This window comes from Micromys minutus, assembly GCF_963924665.1.
Source record: "Micromys minutus genome assembly, chromosome: 9".
NCBI classification, from domain to species: Eukaryota; Metazoa; Chordata; class Mammalia; order Rodentia; family Muridae; genus Micromys; species Micromys minutus.
The window spans coordinates 10,817,784-10,832,376 of record NC_137978.1 but is presented as its reverse complement, the minus strand read 5'-3'; the positions used below and the strand labels follow the sequence as shown (position 1 = coordinate 10,832,376).

The following is a 14,593-nucleotide window of genomic DNA, read 5'->3' as shown; positions in this document are numbered from 1 at the left end:
CTAGACATTATTTTAGAAGATGTTAATGTATTGTACACTGTAATTTGTATGGTAAACATTTTCTTCTAGATATACCTAATAAAGTTTTCAGAAAGTGATTATTGAGAATCTACTATGCATTATGCTAAGAAGGAAAAACATATGCTCCCTCTTGAGTATTTTTAGTGTTCTAAGTTGCATAGTTTCTCAGATTATGTAACTAATTTTATCTACACTTTAATAAACCAAGGGAAAACATGACAAACTTACTGCATTCTGTAAAACATCAAAATTGAATAAGTATTCAAAGCTTCACATCCTTTGTGTTTTGTGGTGGTTTTATAGAAAAACTCAATACTGTGCTTACTTCTGCACACAGAATATAAACCGTATGAAGCAGATGTCCTCCATCACCAACCAGGAGCTGAAGATGATGCAGGATGACCTCAGCTTCAAATCCACTGAGATGCACAAGTCACAGACAACAGCTCGGAACCTGACCTCGGGTAAGAAGGCTATGGTTCATACTCTTCCTCTTTTTCTCCTTTCTAATGACAAATTGGAACTTCAAAAACTCATCTTCATTGTTTCCTGAGTTCTTTTCAAAGTCTCCTAAGGAAGGACCTACTGACGAATGCCCTCATCATTGGCAAGTTGAGAATCCCATATGACATCACCCAGGAACTTACTAGTAGGGCATTGGCATATTCTCATTTATTTAACTGTACTTATCGAATACAGGCCATTCCTAGCTTATGAAGGGTTCGTGTACCATTTGTGTCTGTGTGTATGTGTGGTGCCAGCGAGCTGCTCTCCTGCCAGCCTACATTCCCATGTCTGTAAGTTTTCTCACTGTTCAGTGGTGCAAAGTGACTTGTGGAACTAGGAATTCAGGTTCAGATTTTGAGGCTTGGTCGTTTTACAGGGTAATTTCATGTAGTATGTGTAGTATAATGTTCCTTCATAGTACTTGGTAGTAGCCACAGCCATGGCTTCCAGTAGGCAGTGCCATTATGAGGTTAAGCAGTCACCTCTTACAGTGAGGCTTAAATGAAAAGAGTTCAGAGACTGACTGAGTTTGGTCATGGAGAGATGTTCTCAGTATTCAGAGTTTTTCTTTAAAATAAGTCAGATCTGTTTTCTCAGGAAACTTTCATCCTGGTAGAAGGTCAGTTATAAGGCAGTGAAGTAATGATTTTATAGACATAAATGTGGAAATGAACCGTGGTCACACATCAGGCCATCAATAATTAGGAGCTTCTGAGAGTCAGTGGCGTTGAAATGGTTCTAGCCATGCTCAGCAGCACAAAGCTGACCAAGGAGAATGGCATGCACCTAAGCATGCCTGCTGAGTGCACCTAAGCATGCCTGCTGAGTTGTAATTCTTTCTTTGTCATGCTTCCAAATCCGAAGAGTGACAGATGAACTTTAATTCTAGTGACCCGATGTATCCCAGAAATTGATATGCCAATCTGTATTCTATAGAATGGTAGACATTTTAGTTGTAAATTATTTGAATTTAGACTAAACCTATTTCAGGTAATAAAAAAAGATTTACATGTCAAGTGACAAAAAGTTCATATGGAATTTGGGGTTTTTATACTGACAGATTCTGCAGGTGTTTTATGGTATGGAGTGATTGAATTTGTTTATTTTATCTACTTGGCTTTACACTGGCAGGTAGTGAGTTTAGAGAAAATTAACTTAATGTTTACTAATTCAAAATACTTACAGATTTAAGCTGGGGAGATGATTAAGTCAGTGAAGTGCTTGCAAGCGTAAGGGACTTAGGGTCCCTGCCACTTACACTGAAGCTGGGCATGGTGACATGCTTGCAATCCCAGTGCTAAGGTAGTGGAGACATACAGACATGCAGTTAAAGGCGAGCCAGCCAGCCTTGCCAAAGTTTTGAGCTCCAGATTCAGTGATAAACCCTGTCTCAAAAATAAGGTTGAGAGTGGCCGAGAAGAGTGCTCTCTCACTCCCCCCTCCCCCTCTCCCTCCCTGTCTTTCTCCTTCCTTCTCTCTCTCTGAAATGTTTGGGTATCCCATACATGGAATAACTAAATTTTATAGGATTCACAAAACCTAAAATGTTGTGAGTAAAACTTACCCTGACCTGAACTGATTCGTGGATGTGATAGTTCAGTACTGTTTCTGATCCTGTCGCAGCGGTTACTCAGTTAGTATGTGAACTATGTTGTGGATCTACATCTAAGAAGTTTGTATGTTTGGAGGTACCGTTGCCTGGGAGTTGGATAGGGAGTGTCGAGCTTGTAAATACATATTGAATAACAATAAGTTGCCAGTCAATCAAAAGTGAGAGTAGAAATAGAGAGTTGCTGTTATTCTATGTTTAAAAAATATTTTGTACCTAAGTTGTTGAGTTTGCTGCCATAGGAATACTAATTCCTGTGATTTATATGCTGAGCAACTAGAAGAGGTACATTCTGATGCTGGTTTATATCTGTAGTTACTTTATACTTTTTTAGCATGTTAAAAATACACTAAATTTAGTATTTTAGCCATTGTTCACTTTAGTTTTTAAGTTTATATTCAAAGTAAATGTGAGTCGTGATGGTGTGTGTTTATGCATGTTTACACGTATGTTGTACTTTTGAATCTCCAATGCTCTGTCCCACTTTTGTTTGTTCTCTTCCTCACCCCAAATATTCCTGCTCTCATGACACATGTATCCATTTCCCTGTTTCCTGTCTATCCCCCTCATTCCTTCCCCTCATTGTTCCCTTTACACTTTTAAGACCTACATGTATATAAATGTAAACTTAGCATTTGTGAGAGTAAATGTGGTGTTTGTCTCTCTGAATTTGGCTTATTTTGTGAAACATGTGATCTCTAGTAGGACTCATATTTCTGGCAGATGTAGTGTCTCATTCTTGATGGCTAATCAAAATTCCATTGCATCACATTTTCTTGTATCTCTTCATCTGTTGATTGGCATCAGGCTGGTTCTATTTTTTAGTTGTTGTAAATGGTACAGCAGCAAACATGGATGTGCATGCAGTACATTTGTGATTGTTGACTTGGAGTCTTTCAGGTATGAAGTTTTTGAGGAACTGTCACACTGATTTTTGTACTGAATCCAACAGTTTACAATTCCTGATGATCTGTCGTAATCAGTTTAAGATGTACAGGCTGATAGTGCATGTTTACAGTAGAGCTCCAGAACTTCATCTTGTAAAACTGAAATTGGTCATTCAACAACTTCTTGTTCCCTCTCTTCTAACTCATGGCCATCACAATTCTACTTCTGTTTCCTGAATATGCCACTTAAGAAATGTGGTCGTAATTTTGCCTAGCATAGTAGGTATTTTATCCACTCTAGCATGGTAGGTATTTTATCCATTCATCAATACTTAGATTGCTTCTCTGTTGATGATATGCATAAAATTCTGTAAAAAAAAGGGGGGGGGGCTGCAAATCTCCTCAAATTGCTATGTTTAGGTTCTTGGGCTAGTGTGAGCATTTAAAAACCGTTCCTCTTCTCTATAAACTAAGAAATTACATTAATGCATCTGTATAGTCACTTATCTAAGATTGACGTTAATTCAACAACTTTTTCCTTCTTTGTTATCTTGGTGCCACAGCCACTGAAAACCATTTTGTAAAGGCAAAAATATAAATACCAGGAAACGAAGTCGGTGACTAGGACCCCGTTTCTTACATACCTTTATGCTTTGTGTTTACATTTCCTTTTAAAAACTAGTTGGTGTGCTGTCTGTATTTGTACATTTGTAAAAGAAAGAACTGACTTTCATGGGGTGAAAAATACAGTTTGTCACTAAAGTAAACTTTGTCTGGAAATTTTATTAAAATTTGAATTAAATAATTTATTTCATCTATGGGTTCTTTTGTTTATTTTAAACTATAGCTTTTTATTCCTTCTTTTCTTTATAGTGTTGCTCACATTTAAGAAGTTTCTTTTCTCTGAAAATCAACAGAGGCTCATGATAGTCTTGTTGGCTCTGAGATAGTGCATGGTATAGTGCTCTTGTGTCTCTGAGATCGTAATGGAACCCACCTGACTCTTCTCACTTCGTTTCTTAATAGAGTACTCTTACCTCTGCGGCAACATTACTTCCTAGAGAAAAGGTGAAAGAAGTTATACCGAGTGAGTGAGATTGTGATGAGGAGAAAGGCAACAGCCACAAGGGTGCCTCTGAACTAATCATAGGAAGACATTGAGAAACACTGCACTGCAGGGTAGAGACAAGCAATCTTTCTAGCAGTAGTTTTTATTTATATTTTTAGAAAGGAAACTCTGGGGAGTAAACAAATGTGCTGATGGCAGAATGTTTCAGAAACATTTCCCCAGGTCAAAGTGGCTCCTCCTGAAATTGTGCTACTCTGTACACACTGCCTAGTAAACTTCGCAGCTTCATAGCATATCAGAAGGAACTAGACTGCTTCCTCTTCCTGTCTCTTCCCTTGGAGAAGCTCTCAGCTTTTCACAAGGACCTGATGGGGAAGGGAGATAAACCTTACTCCATACCAACCAAACATCTGCTCCTCTTCTCTGGAAGAAAAATCTGTTTGTATAGTTCTTAAATGTACTTACTGAGTACCAGTCCAAATTACATTTGCAGTTAAACGTATGTAAACACTTGTTTCCGTTAGCTAAGCATGTCTCCTACCTGTACTGTCGAGGTGATATGATACGCCTTGGTGACATGCTTAGCACTTTATTCTCATAATTGTTTGTAACCTTAGTGAAGATAGGACTCCAAATGAAGCACTTTATGGTTTTGGATTTCTGAGATAGTCTTACTGTATTTCCCATCTGGCCTTGAACTCAGAGACCTCCTGCCTCAGCCTCCAGGTGCCAGGATAGGACACATGTACCTAGCTTGAAGTTTACACTATAATATTTACATCTTGTTACACATATATAGATATATACTTGAACACATATATTTCAGTATGCTTAAGTTTATAACTCTGAAAGGGGTAAATGCAGCATTCAAGGAATAGCAGCTTAATTATATCAACTTTAAATATTTGGTTGTATAACAACTCCTTTTAAAAATCATTTTTGTATGTATGTATGATTGCATGTGTATGAGTACAAGTGTACATATGGAGGCCCAAAGCTGATGTTAGGTATTTTCCTCAATCCCTTTCTACTGTTTTTGAATAGGGTTGGTCAGTGCACCCTGAATTTGCTAATTCTGATCATCTAGATATCCAGTTTGTTCTGGGATTCCCTTTCTCTGCCTCCTCGGTGCTGGAATTATAGTAGGCTGCCATGGTTACCCAACACTTTTGTGGATTCAGAAAATCCAAACTCTGGTCCCCATTCTTGTGCTTGTAAGGACTATTGAGCCATCTCACCCACAGTCTACCTTTAAAACCCGTGACTTTCTTAAAGCACAACTTTTCTTACTCATATTCATTTTAAATGAACACTAAGTGGAATAAATATCCAGTTACTGAATTTCTGCTCTTGTTCTAGGCTTCCAAGTGTTACCCACTGTTTCTCTGAGCACTGACCTTCTCACTTGTTCAGTTATAGTGTAAGAATTAGTGTTTTTCTGGGTGTTTAGTACTATGTCCTATACCGCTCCCTGTCCCTTTCCTCTCTCCCTCTCTCTCACTCTTTTCTCTCCCTGATTATGCTGGTTAAAATGTTCTGCATTCAAAGTGCTAATATGCTGTCTAGTGTGTACCTAAAGACACATTTATTATGTACCTTGAGAAAAAAATGCACATTAAATATGCTCCATTCACAAATATAGTGCTGTTCACTGTGCATTATTAGTTGTTAAGTCATAAACATATACTAAGTAAGATGACCTTAAAAAGAAATATATATGGTAAATTGTATATTGGACAAGTAACTAAAATATTGTGACCAGAAGCTCTAGGAACCTAAGCTAGTTATATGAAATGTAGATTTTAATTGTTGCCTTAAATTCTTGCACTTCAGACAGTCAGCGTCTACAGCTGGATCTACAGAAAATGGAACTTCTGGAAAGTAAGATGACGGAAGAGCAACAGTCTCTGAAAAACAAGATTAAGCAAATGACTGCTGACCTGGAGACATATAGTGACCTGGCAGCTTTAAAATCGTCAGCTGAAGAGAAGAAGAAGGTACAAGTTTAACAAAACCTTTAAAAAGTATCACCCAAATGTCTCCTTCCTTCCTCCTCTTTTTTCTTTCTTTCCTTTCCTTTCCCTTCCTCCCTCCCTCCCTTTCTCCTCCTCCTCCTCCTTTTTAAAGACAGGCACTTAAGTAGTTCACTTCAAACTTGCTCTGAAGTTTGTGTGCCCTTGCACATCTGATCTTTCTGCCTCCTCTCTGAATCCTGGGATTATAGGGTTATGCTACTATGCATGGTTTACCTGGGGCCAAACTAGGGCCTCATATGCTAGGTAAGCCCCCGACCAAGCAAGCTCAGCCCCTAGTTGTTTTCCTTGATTAACTTTAATTCACATGTACTTTATATGACTTCCTACTTTTAGTATACTATTTGACATACAAGCTAAAAAGAAGTAATAAATTGGTTATATGTATAGCTGGAAATTAAAAAGATTTAGTGGTTTAAAGAGAAGGTACAAGTTTAACAAAACCTTTAAAAAGTATCAACCAAATGTCTCCTTCCTTCCTCCTCCTTTTTCTTTCTTTCCTTTCCTTTCCCTTCCTCCCTCCCTCCCTTTCTCCTCCTCCTGAACTCCTCCAAAGATTCAGAAGCAAAGTTACCCCCTGATACAGAGCATTCTATCCTGTGAGCCTTGCAAAGGCCTGGTGTGGGTGATAGGTCTCCTCTTCAGACTCATCAGTTTCTCTCCATTCCATTTTTAAATTTAATCCTAAATTTTTGAGAGTCAGTATTTATTGCATTATTAATATAGTTCTTGTTCAAAAAATACTTTTGTAAAGAAGTCTTAAAGTGATTATAACTCTGCTAGAAGTTTACAAAATAAAACTTAAAATTTCTAAGCCAAATGGGGTTTTATGTTGACTTTCTAGACATTTGTTATAGCTTCTATTTGGATCTATCTAGAAATTACATCAAGAAAGAACAGTATTATCAACCCATAGAAATGCCTTTAAAAAAATAATGGAGAAGCTGACCGCAGATTATGAGGCACTGAAAACTCAACTTCAAGACAATGAGACACATGCTCAGGTGAGAGCACTCAGAGCTGATTGGAAATTTACTCTGTGCTTTATGTTGTCTGCCTTGTTCTCAGCCTGTGGTTTTTACTTCAGACAGCTTTCTTCTTTTTTCTTGTTTCATTTTGGTTTCAGACTTGCCTTGTAAGCCTTCCATACTCTTTTAGTTTTGAAACAGTGAGACTCTGTACTTTAGTATAAATTTTGTTTGTCTTACTCCTTCAGTAGACCTGTGTGAAAGGCCAGTGTTACAGGCCATACTCTCTTGGGCATGACTGTTATGCTACTCTGGGTGATTGCTTTAAAATTTACTGAAAGTAAACAGAAACTTTTAACTTCTGTTGAAGCCCCACATAAATAACATAAAGCCCCTACAAATAACATAAACTCCAACGATAGACAGAATTCTTGTCATTTTGAAATGAGTAAAACACACATGTATATGACACACACATACACATTTTGATGTGCACACACATACGTGCACATCTGCATACATGTCCTGTGTATTTAGCTTGAGACTTTCTGTTGTTACCCCATTTACTTCTCTTCAGTTCTTTCATACATGTATATATGGAGCTTTCACACACCCACTTCCTTTCCTCCTCCCCTACGGAATCTCTCCTTTTCACTAATTCCTGTTATACTCTGATAATTTTTTTGTACCCACTGAGCTTAAGATTGTTCACATGAGAGTGGGCATTATTTACTAAAGATTGGGCAACTCGATTTATTTTTATTGAAAATAACTTTTTTTCATACAGTGCTCTTTGATCCTAGTTTCCCCTCCCTCATCTCCTCCCAGATCTCCTCACCTCCCCTCCCAAGTCCACATCTTCTTTCTCAAACAGACAAGTAAATCAGACAAGCCAAAATAAAACATAATAAACAGGAAAAAAGACATAAGAAATTCTTATATGCTTTTGTAACACACGTGTGCATGCATGTGCACACATAAGCACACACATAACCCATAAAAACACAAAATTGGAAAGCAATATATAAGGAAAAGACCAATAAGATAAAAAAAATGCTCAAACAAAGCATTATGATGCAAAAACTCTACAACATTTTTGAGTTTGTTTGGTCTTGGCCATCTACATTGTACCTGCCATTAAATGTGGTTTGTGTACTCAGTGAGACACCATTGGGAAAAACTAGGATTTTTTGGGGGGTAGGGGGCTGATAACACTTGGAAATAGCTTCTGAGTTAGGAAAAGGGGCTCATGTCTACTTTCCCTCTCCATCTTGAGACACCATCTTCCTTGGACCCGTGTGGGCCCTGTGCATGCTGCTCAGTGTCTGTGAGCTCTTGTGTCTGCAAGGAACTGTTGCTGCCTTGGTGCTGCCCATCCCCACTGCTTTTAAAATATTTTTGCCCCTCTTTCTCACAGGCCTGGGAAACTTATTAATGGTTCCACTACTCTTAGTGCCCATTAACTGTGCCCATAGTCCCTAGTTATGGGCGGGACCTAATGAATCCATGTTGAAGGGACCAGTCTTGAGCACATAGCTGTAGTAAGCCCATGAGTCAGTTGTGTCATTTCCAGAAAGCATTGCTTTTCAGCACTCCTCCATGACCTCTGCATTTATTTTTTTTCCAATCCTTCCACAGGATGCCCTGAGCCTTGAGGGGATGGGTGTAGGCTTGAGACATTGATGCACTGTTGGGGCTGAGCATGCCCTAGGCACTTAGTCTCATCATTTTGTCCATTTGTAAGTCTTTGGACTAACTGCAGCCCCAGTTCAAGAGGAAGCTTTTCTGATGAAGGCTAAAATCAGGACTAATCTCAGAGTACAACTGTCATTATCTGTCTGTCTGTGTCTGTCTATCTGTGTACTTAGTGTGTGTATGCGTATATGTGTGCCACAGTGTGCATTAGAAGATCATATGTAATATACTAGTATGTGATAAGGCTTAGTTTATAGACCCAGTCTCTAAAGGACCTTTAGATAATTTCTAAGCTTAAGCTGTTTTAATAGCATTATGAAGAGCAGTCCTGTTCTTGAAGCTCTTGATTCATATTTCTATAGACACATAACTACAGTAACTTCACATCATCCATCCTCTGTGACATTCTCTGAACAGTGTTTGAGGTATTATAGATTATGGGCTCTTGGAGGATGCACTGTCCATCCAGTTTACTTTGTCTCTTGCACCATATAACTAGTTTGTAGATCTATAGTAAGTATTTTCTGAATACCAAATGAAACAGATGTGCTGTATTCAAATCGAGTAGTTAAAGTCAGGCAAGGATTGATTATGGTCATGTCTAATCACCTGCAACTTAAAGTTCTGAATGTATGAAATTCCTCAATCTACAAAGCCGTATGGTCAGGGTATAACAGCCAACATCAGGCCGTGTTACTTCCTCTTACCATCACCTCGTATTTTTACAAAATAAAAATTCTTTTAAAAACTGTCTTTAAACAATTTCCCAGGAAATAAAAATCTCATGAGTTTGCTAGAAATCACTAACTTATGTATCTTGTTTACCTCTCAGTTTGTCTTTACTTCGCAATGTAAAAACCTAAAAATAGACTTGAAATTTAGTGTAAAAACGTTTTGAGTGTGGATGAGTGCTAATGAAAGTGTAAGAAAAGTGTGTCACTATATTTCATTGTCTGAATGGGTTACAGGGAAAATGATGGCTTTAAAAAAAATGTTGGCATTCTTCTACTCCATAGATGATGTAAGACACCATTCGGACACCTTTGTTGTTGTTTTTCCAAATCATAACATAAGCCACAATTTTAGATATATATCTGTATTTTTGTATTTTGCCAATCTTTGCTAACTAAATCAAATATTAGTCTCAATCTTAACAGTTTTCTTAAAAAGTGTTCTTCGATCTATAAATAATTCCATGTGATATGATTTGAATAAGCTGTAGAGAGAAAAGGTTTTCAAAGTTGGCATTTATCTCCTGGTAAGGAATTTGACACGGTGTGACTCCTCTGTCATCTGTACAGTACTTAAGAGGCCTGTTGCCATGAGAACAGAAAGGAAGCGTGTCTGGTACTTGACTTTGCCAAAGGTTATCAAAGATTTATTGCCAAAATGTGCTGACTGCTTCCTTAGGGCCATCCTAACTTCCAGATCTTATTTGGGGCAGATCTGATTTCATAAGGGCTCAAGGACCATATATTTTACAGTTAACTATGATTTCATCCTAATATCCAAATTTATCTCTCTGGAGGAAACAATAGGATAGATACGTGTGCCCTGAGGACAACTTTCATGAAAATAAGAAGAAACATTTTTATTGCTTCTTCAGTTATTATGTTCTTTTAAATGATCATTACTCTTTTGAAATAGCCAGGGAGAAAATTATTTTAGTGTTTCATTTTTCAGACAGTCCTTTGCTTAGGGAAAGCTACATGACTCTTAAGAAACTAGAGTTACAAGGTTAATTAAATCAGAAAAACAGTTTAATTCTATAACAGTGAAACTGTCTTCTGAGGAAGCAACCATCAATATAATATCCACATTAGTTTCCTGTTGATGCAGAACTTGCTGTAACAATGCCAGCTTTGTACAGACTCCTACAATCTTCCCACTGCAGCGCTGCTCTTATCACAGCCCGTGAAGCAAGACAGGAAACTTAGCACTAGAAAGAAGGAAGTTTTTCCTATATGTCTGAACCTTTGGCAGTGGTGGAATATATATTACCTTTGTAGCATTCAATTCCAGAGTTCAGGGAGAGAGTCCCATCACATCCCAGTTTATTTTTTAAGTTACTTTACAAAGAGTCATAAATTGACTTTCAATTTGTTCATTGGCATAATAAACATTTTTACAATTTTTTAAATTAAAATAAGCATAGTAAAACCTTTCATAGATTTTAGCATTGTCCTAAATGTCTATGCTGTTGTGTGATTTCACCGAAGTTCCTTCTCTGGTGACCCTCACTTTATTTAGAATGCAAGCAATTGTCAAGATTTAAAATTGGGTATTTTTTCATACCCTCTCAAAGGGATATGTAATGTTTTAGAGTGTGAGAATCAGTTAACGTTCACCTTTTGTGTTTCTAGCTTACAAATTTGGAGAGGAAGTGGCAGCATCTGGAGCAAAATAATTTCGTAATGAAAGAGTGTATCCTTTAAACTGACCTGACATGTCTTTGCCAAATGCTTACTGTGTACAGAACTCTGAGCTAAGTATGTGGGGGTCATAAAGTGTTAGTTGTTTATAACGCTACTACTTGGCTCTCTGTAGAGCAAAGGGTGCTAACCAGTCAGGGCCATAAGAAATTTGACCTCTGAGTCAGTTGTGTTGTACAGGATTCAACTGTATATTATTCCTACCCAATGAGGGCCTGCATTGTAGAGCTACTTCTGTCCAGAATTTATTTCCTCATGTTCCCTTTGACTTATTCCAGGACATCTGTCCTCAGAACAAGATGGCTCTCCAGGCTCCTTTTTAGGGCGTCTAAACTTGATCTCAGAGGCAGCACACACCTCAGCTTACTTCTAGATAGGATGCTGTAGGATCTTCATTCATAGTATTAGAACAACTCAGCTTAAAAGCTGACTGCTATTCACAGATGCTTAAAAGTCCAGCATTCTAGCTTTATGCAACATACATTATGTGACTCTGAAGTAGGGAAGTCTAGAGACTTGTCTGAAATTCCGTGTGACATTATAGAGATTAATGATTTTCTGAATGTTGGTTGATCTGAACGTGCAATTAGATTGAGCAACTTGACATTAAAACATTAGGACTGGGCTGGAGAGATGGTCAGTGGTTAGAGGCACTGACTGCTCTTCCAGAGGTCTTGAGTTCAATTCTCAGCAACCAGATGGTGGCTCACAACCACCTATAATGGACTCTGATGCCCTTTTCTGGTATGTCTGAAGATAGCTACAGTGTACTCAATATAATTAGGACCCGGGAAAAGGGGAGGGAGGGGGGCTGTGATCAGGCTGCAAAGTGAATGAATAAATAAATAACTTAATGAGGAAAATTCAAAAGTGATTCTTTTGAAACAAGTTTTACTTGGCCTTTTAGTGTCAATTTATGCTTTGCTAAAATAAGGTTAAATCTAAAATTTATTCTAGTACTTTTTCTGCACTGTCTACATTCACTGTGACAAATACCTGTCTGCTTTAGTTCCTTTCTGAGTCACAGATTGCTGTTTTTACTGACATTGTTCCTCCTTAACTCTTGCAATTAGTCATAGCAACCAAGAGTCAAGAGAGTGATTACCAGCCAGTGATTAAAAATGTGATGAAGCAGATTGCAGAGTACAATAAAACCATCATGGATGCCCTACATAATGCCAGCAGAAGCTGAAACTGAGTTGACTGAATCTAGAAGCATCCTCAAGCATGCTAAAAGTAAATTAGCTTCCTGTTGAAGAGTTAGACCCAGGGTTTTGAATGCCATGGTTTTGTGATTTCCTTGAAGGAGAGATATCTTGCATAGTTAAATAATTCAATAAAGTGTATGCATATAACTCCTTTTCCTGTGATGTTTGTGCTTATAGTAACCAAAGCTGCCTATTCTCTTATTCTTTACAGATGACCCAGGTTCAGTTTACCAGCACCCACCTAGTGGATGACATTTGTAACCTCAGTTCCAGGGGATTTGGCACCCTCTTCTGGTCTCTGTGGTCACCAGGCATACATGCAAGCAAAACAGTCATATGCATAAGAATAAATACATTAACTATAAATAAATAAAATTACTTATGTGCACTGCCCAGCAAAAAGAAAACTAGCTAATACCCTTGAGACCAGGAGCTGAACCCTCACAGTCTCTCTGATGGATTAACTTTCCTCTGCTAATTGTCCCTTGAATTTTTTTTTTATCTTTACCTTTGCCTAAAATTCTAATGAAAAAATGCATATGTAAACAATTAAGATATTAACTGCTAGAGATGGCTATCTGGTTAAGACAGTTACAGGACTTTGCCCAGTTCTGAGCACTGGCTTGCTGACACCTGTGTTTCTTCAGCTGTCTTCATGAACACTGGAGTTGGAATTATGCCATTTCTACACTATTAGAGCCTATTTGGAATAGTAGTATATGATATTGTTTTGGATCAGAGAAGGAATGTCTTGAAATGAGTCCTGAAGACAGCATTGGTTGAAATTTAATTCACACCATCCAAGGTGGGATGCATATAGAATTCCTAGAAACACCTTTGGTGGGAGAGTGCAGGAGAGGAGACATTCTAAAGGGATGTTAGCCAGGGTAGGGGTTACCCAGGGGGCCCCTGTCTGCTCAGAGGAGAAAGGAGGGGTATTCAGGGAAAGATTGTGGGTACAGATGAATGGGATGTAAAGTGAATAAGTAAAAAAAAAAAAACTCCCTTTGCCAGTCAGACTACTGAAACGAAGGACTTAAAGGGATTTAGAAATCTCATTCTGGAGGAGGAGAAAAGCTGGAACTTGATACTTAATTTTAAAGTGCTTGACAGCTTAACAGACCACCTGGGAGAACAGAGCCAGTAAAAGATGGGTCAGTAATGGGTGAGACCACTTCTTGACTGGAATTAGTTGATTATCCATACCTCGTGACCTCTATTTAAATCTAAACTTCATGCAAATACCCCAAAGTGCCTTTGAGGATTTTGGGCCCCATTTTCTTACTTCTCTATACATCTTGGACACATTGAATAGCTCTCCTTTTTCTACTTTTCACTATTAGCTGTCTTGTTTTTATTATTATATTAATTACATATTAGTATGTAATATTAGTAACATTAATTTTACACAGTAGACTTCATGAAGACATTTTTGTACATGTGCATAATATGTCTGAATCATAGTCACCCTTCCCTTTCATCCTTGTCTCCTGCTGAGTTAATTTCTCTTCCCAACTTCCTTCCCCACTAATTTCTTTCTTTCTTTTTTTTATATTGAGACAGTGCCTTACCCAGACTGGCCTTGGCCTTATGGTCTTCCCACTGTAGCCTCCCAAGCAGCTGAAATTACAGGTGTGTGTCACCACAGTGGTAACACACACATGTATTTTGGTGTTTTCAAAGTTGTCTGTGGTGTTTGTGTAGTACTTAGAGATGCAATAAAAATTGAAGTAAATTAAATATAGCTATTCTTCATCTTGTCTAAGAAATATATGACTATTGCTACGGTTTGGATGTGCTGTGAATGTTCTCGAAGGCTTTGGGTATTAAAATTTAGCCTCTGACATTAGGGATTATATTATAACATTATTATATATTATATAATGTTATATTGTTATATTATATTATATTATATATTATATTATATTATATTATATTATATTATATTATATTATATTATATTATATTATATTATATTATATAGGTGGAAACTTGATCCAAGTCTGATACCTAAAGTAGGGTGCTCTGGGAAATTATCAGATTAATTAGTATTAGACAAAGTTATTAGGGTAGAGCTTTTGCTTCAATCTTAGTATCCTTTAAAGAAGAGAGTCGTCAAGTAGACATATGTACTCCCTGTGTCTTGCCCTGGCCTACTCTATGT

At 37.6% G+C, this 14,593-nt stretch overlaps 1 protein-coding gene across 1 annotated transcript in view; it reads left to right on the top strand.

Moving 5' to 3' along the window:
* The window catches only part of IFT74 (intraflagellar transport 74), a 78,337-nt gene extending 65,813 nt beyond the window's left edge, over positions 1-12,524 (top strand). Inside the window, exons 16-20 of the mRNA XM_080920659.1 lie at positions 359-485; positions 5,927-6,090; positions 7,005-7,130; positions 11,153-11,213; positions 12,295-12,524. Coding sequence (XP_080776785.1) covers positions 359-485; positions 5,927-6,090; positions 7,005-7,130; positions 11,153-11,213; positions 12,295-12,413 — 597 coding nt within the window. The 3' untranslated portion in view covers positions 12,414-12,524. The remainder of the gene's footprint in view (positions 1-358; positions 486-5,926; positions 6,091-7,004; positions 7,131-11,152; positions 11,214-12,294) is intronic.
* The last annotated feature ends 2,069 nt before the right edge of the window (positions 12,525-14,593 follow it).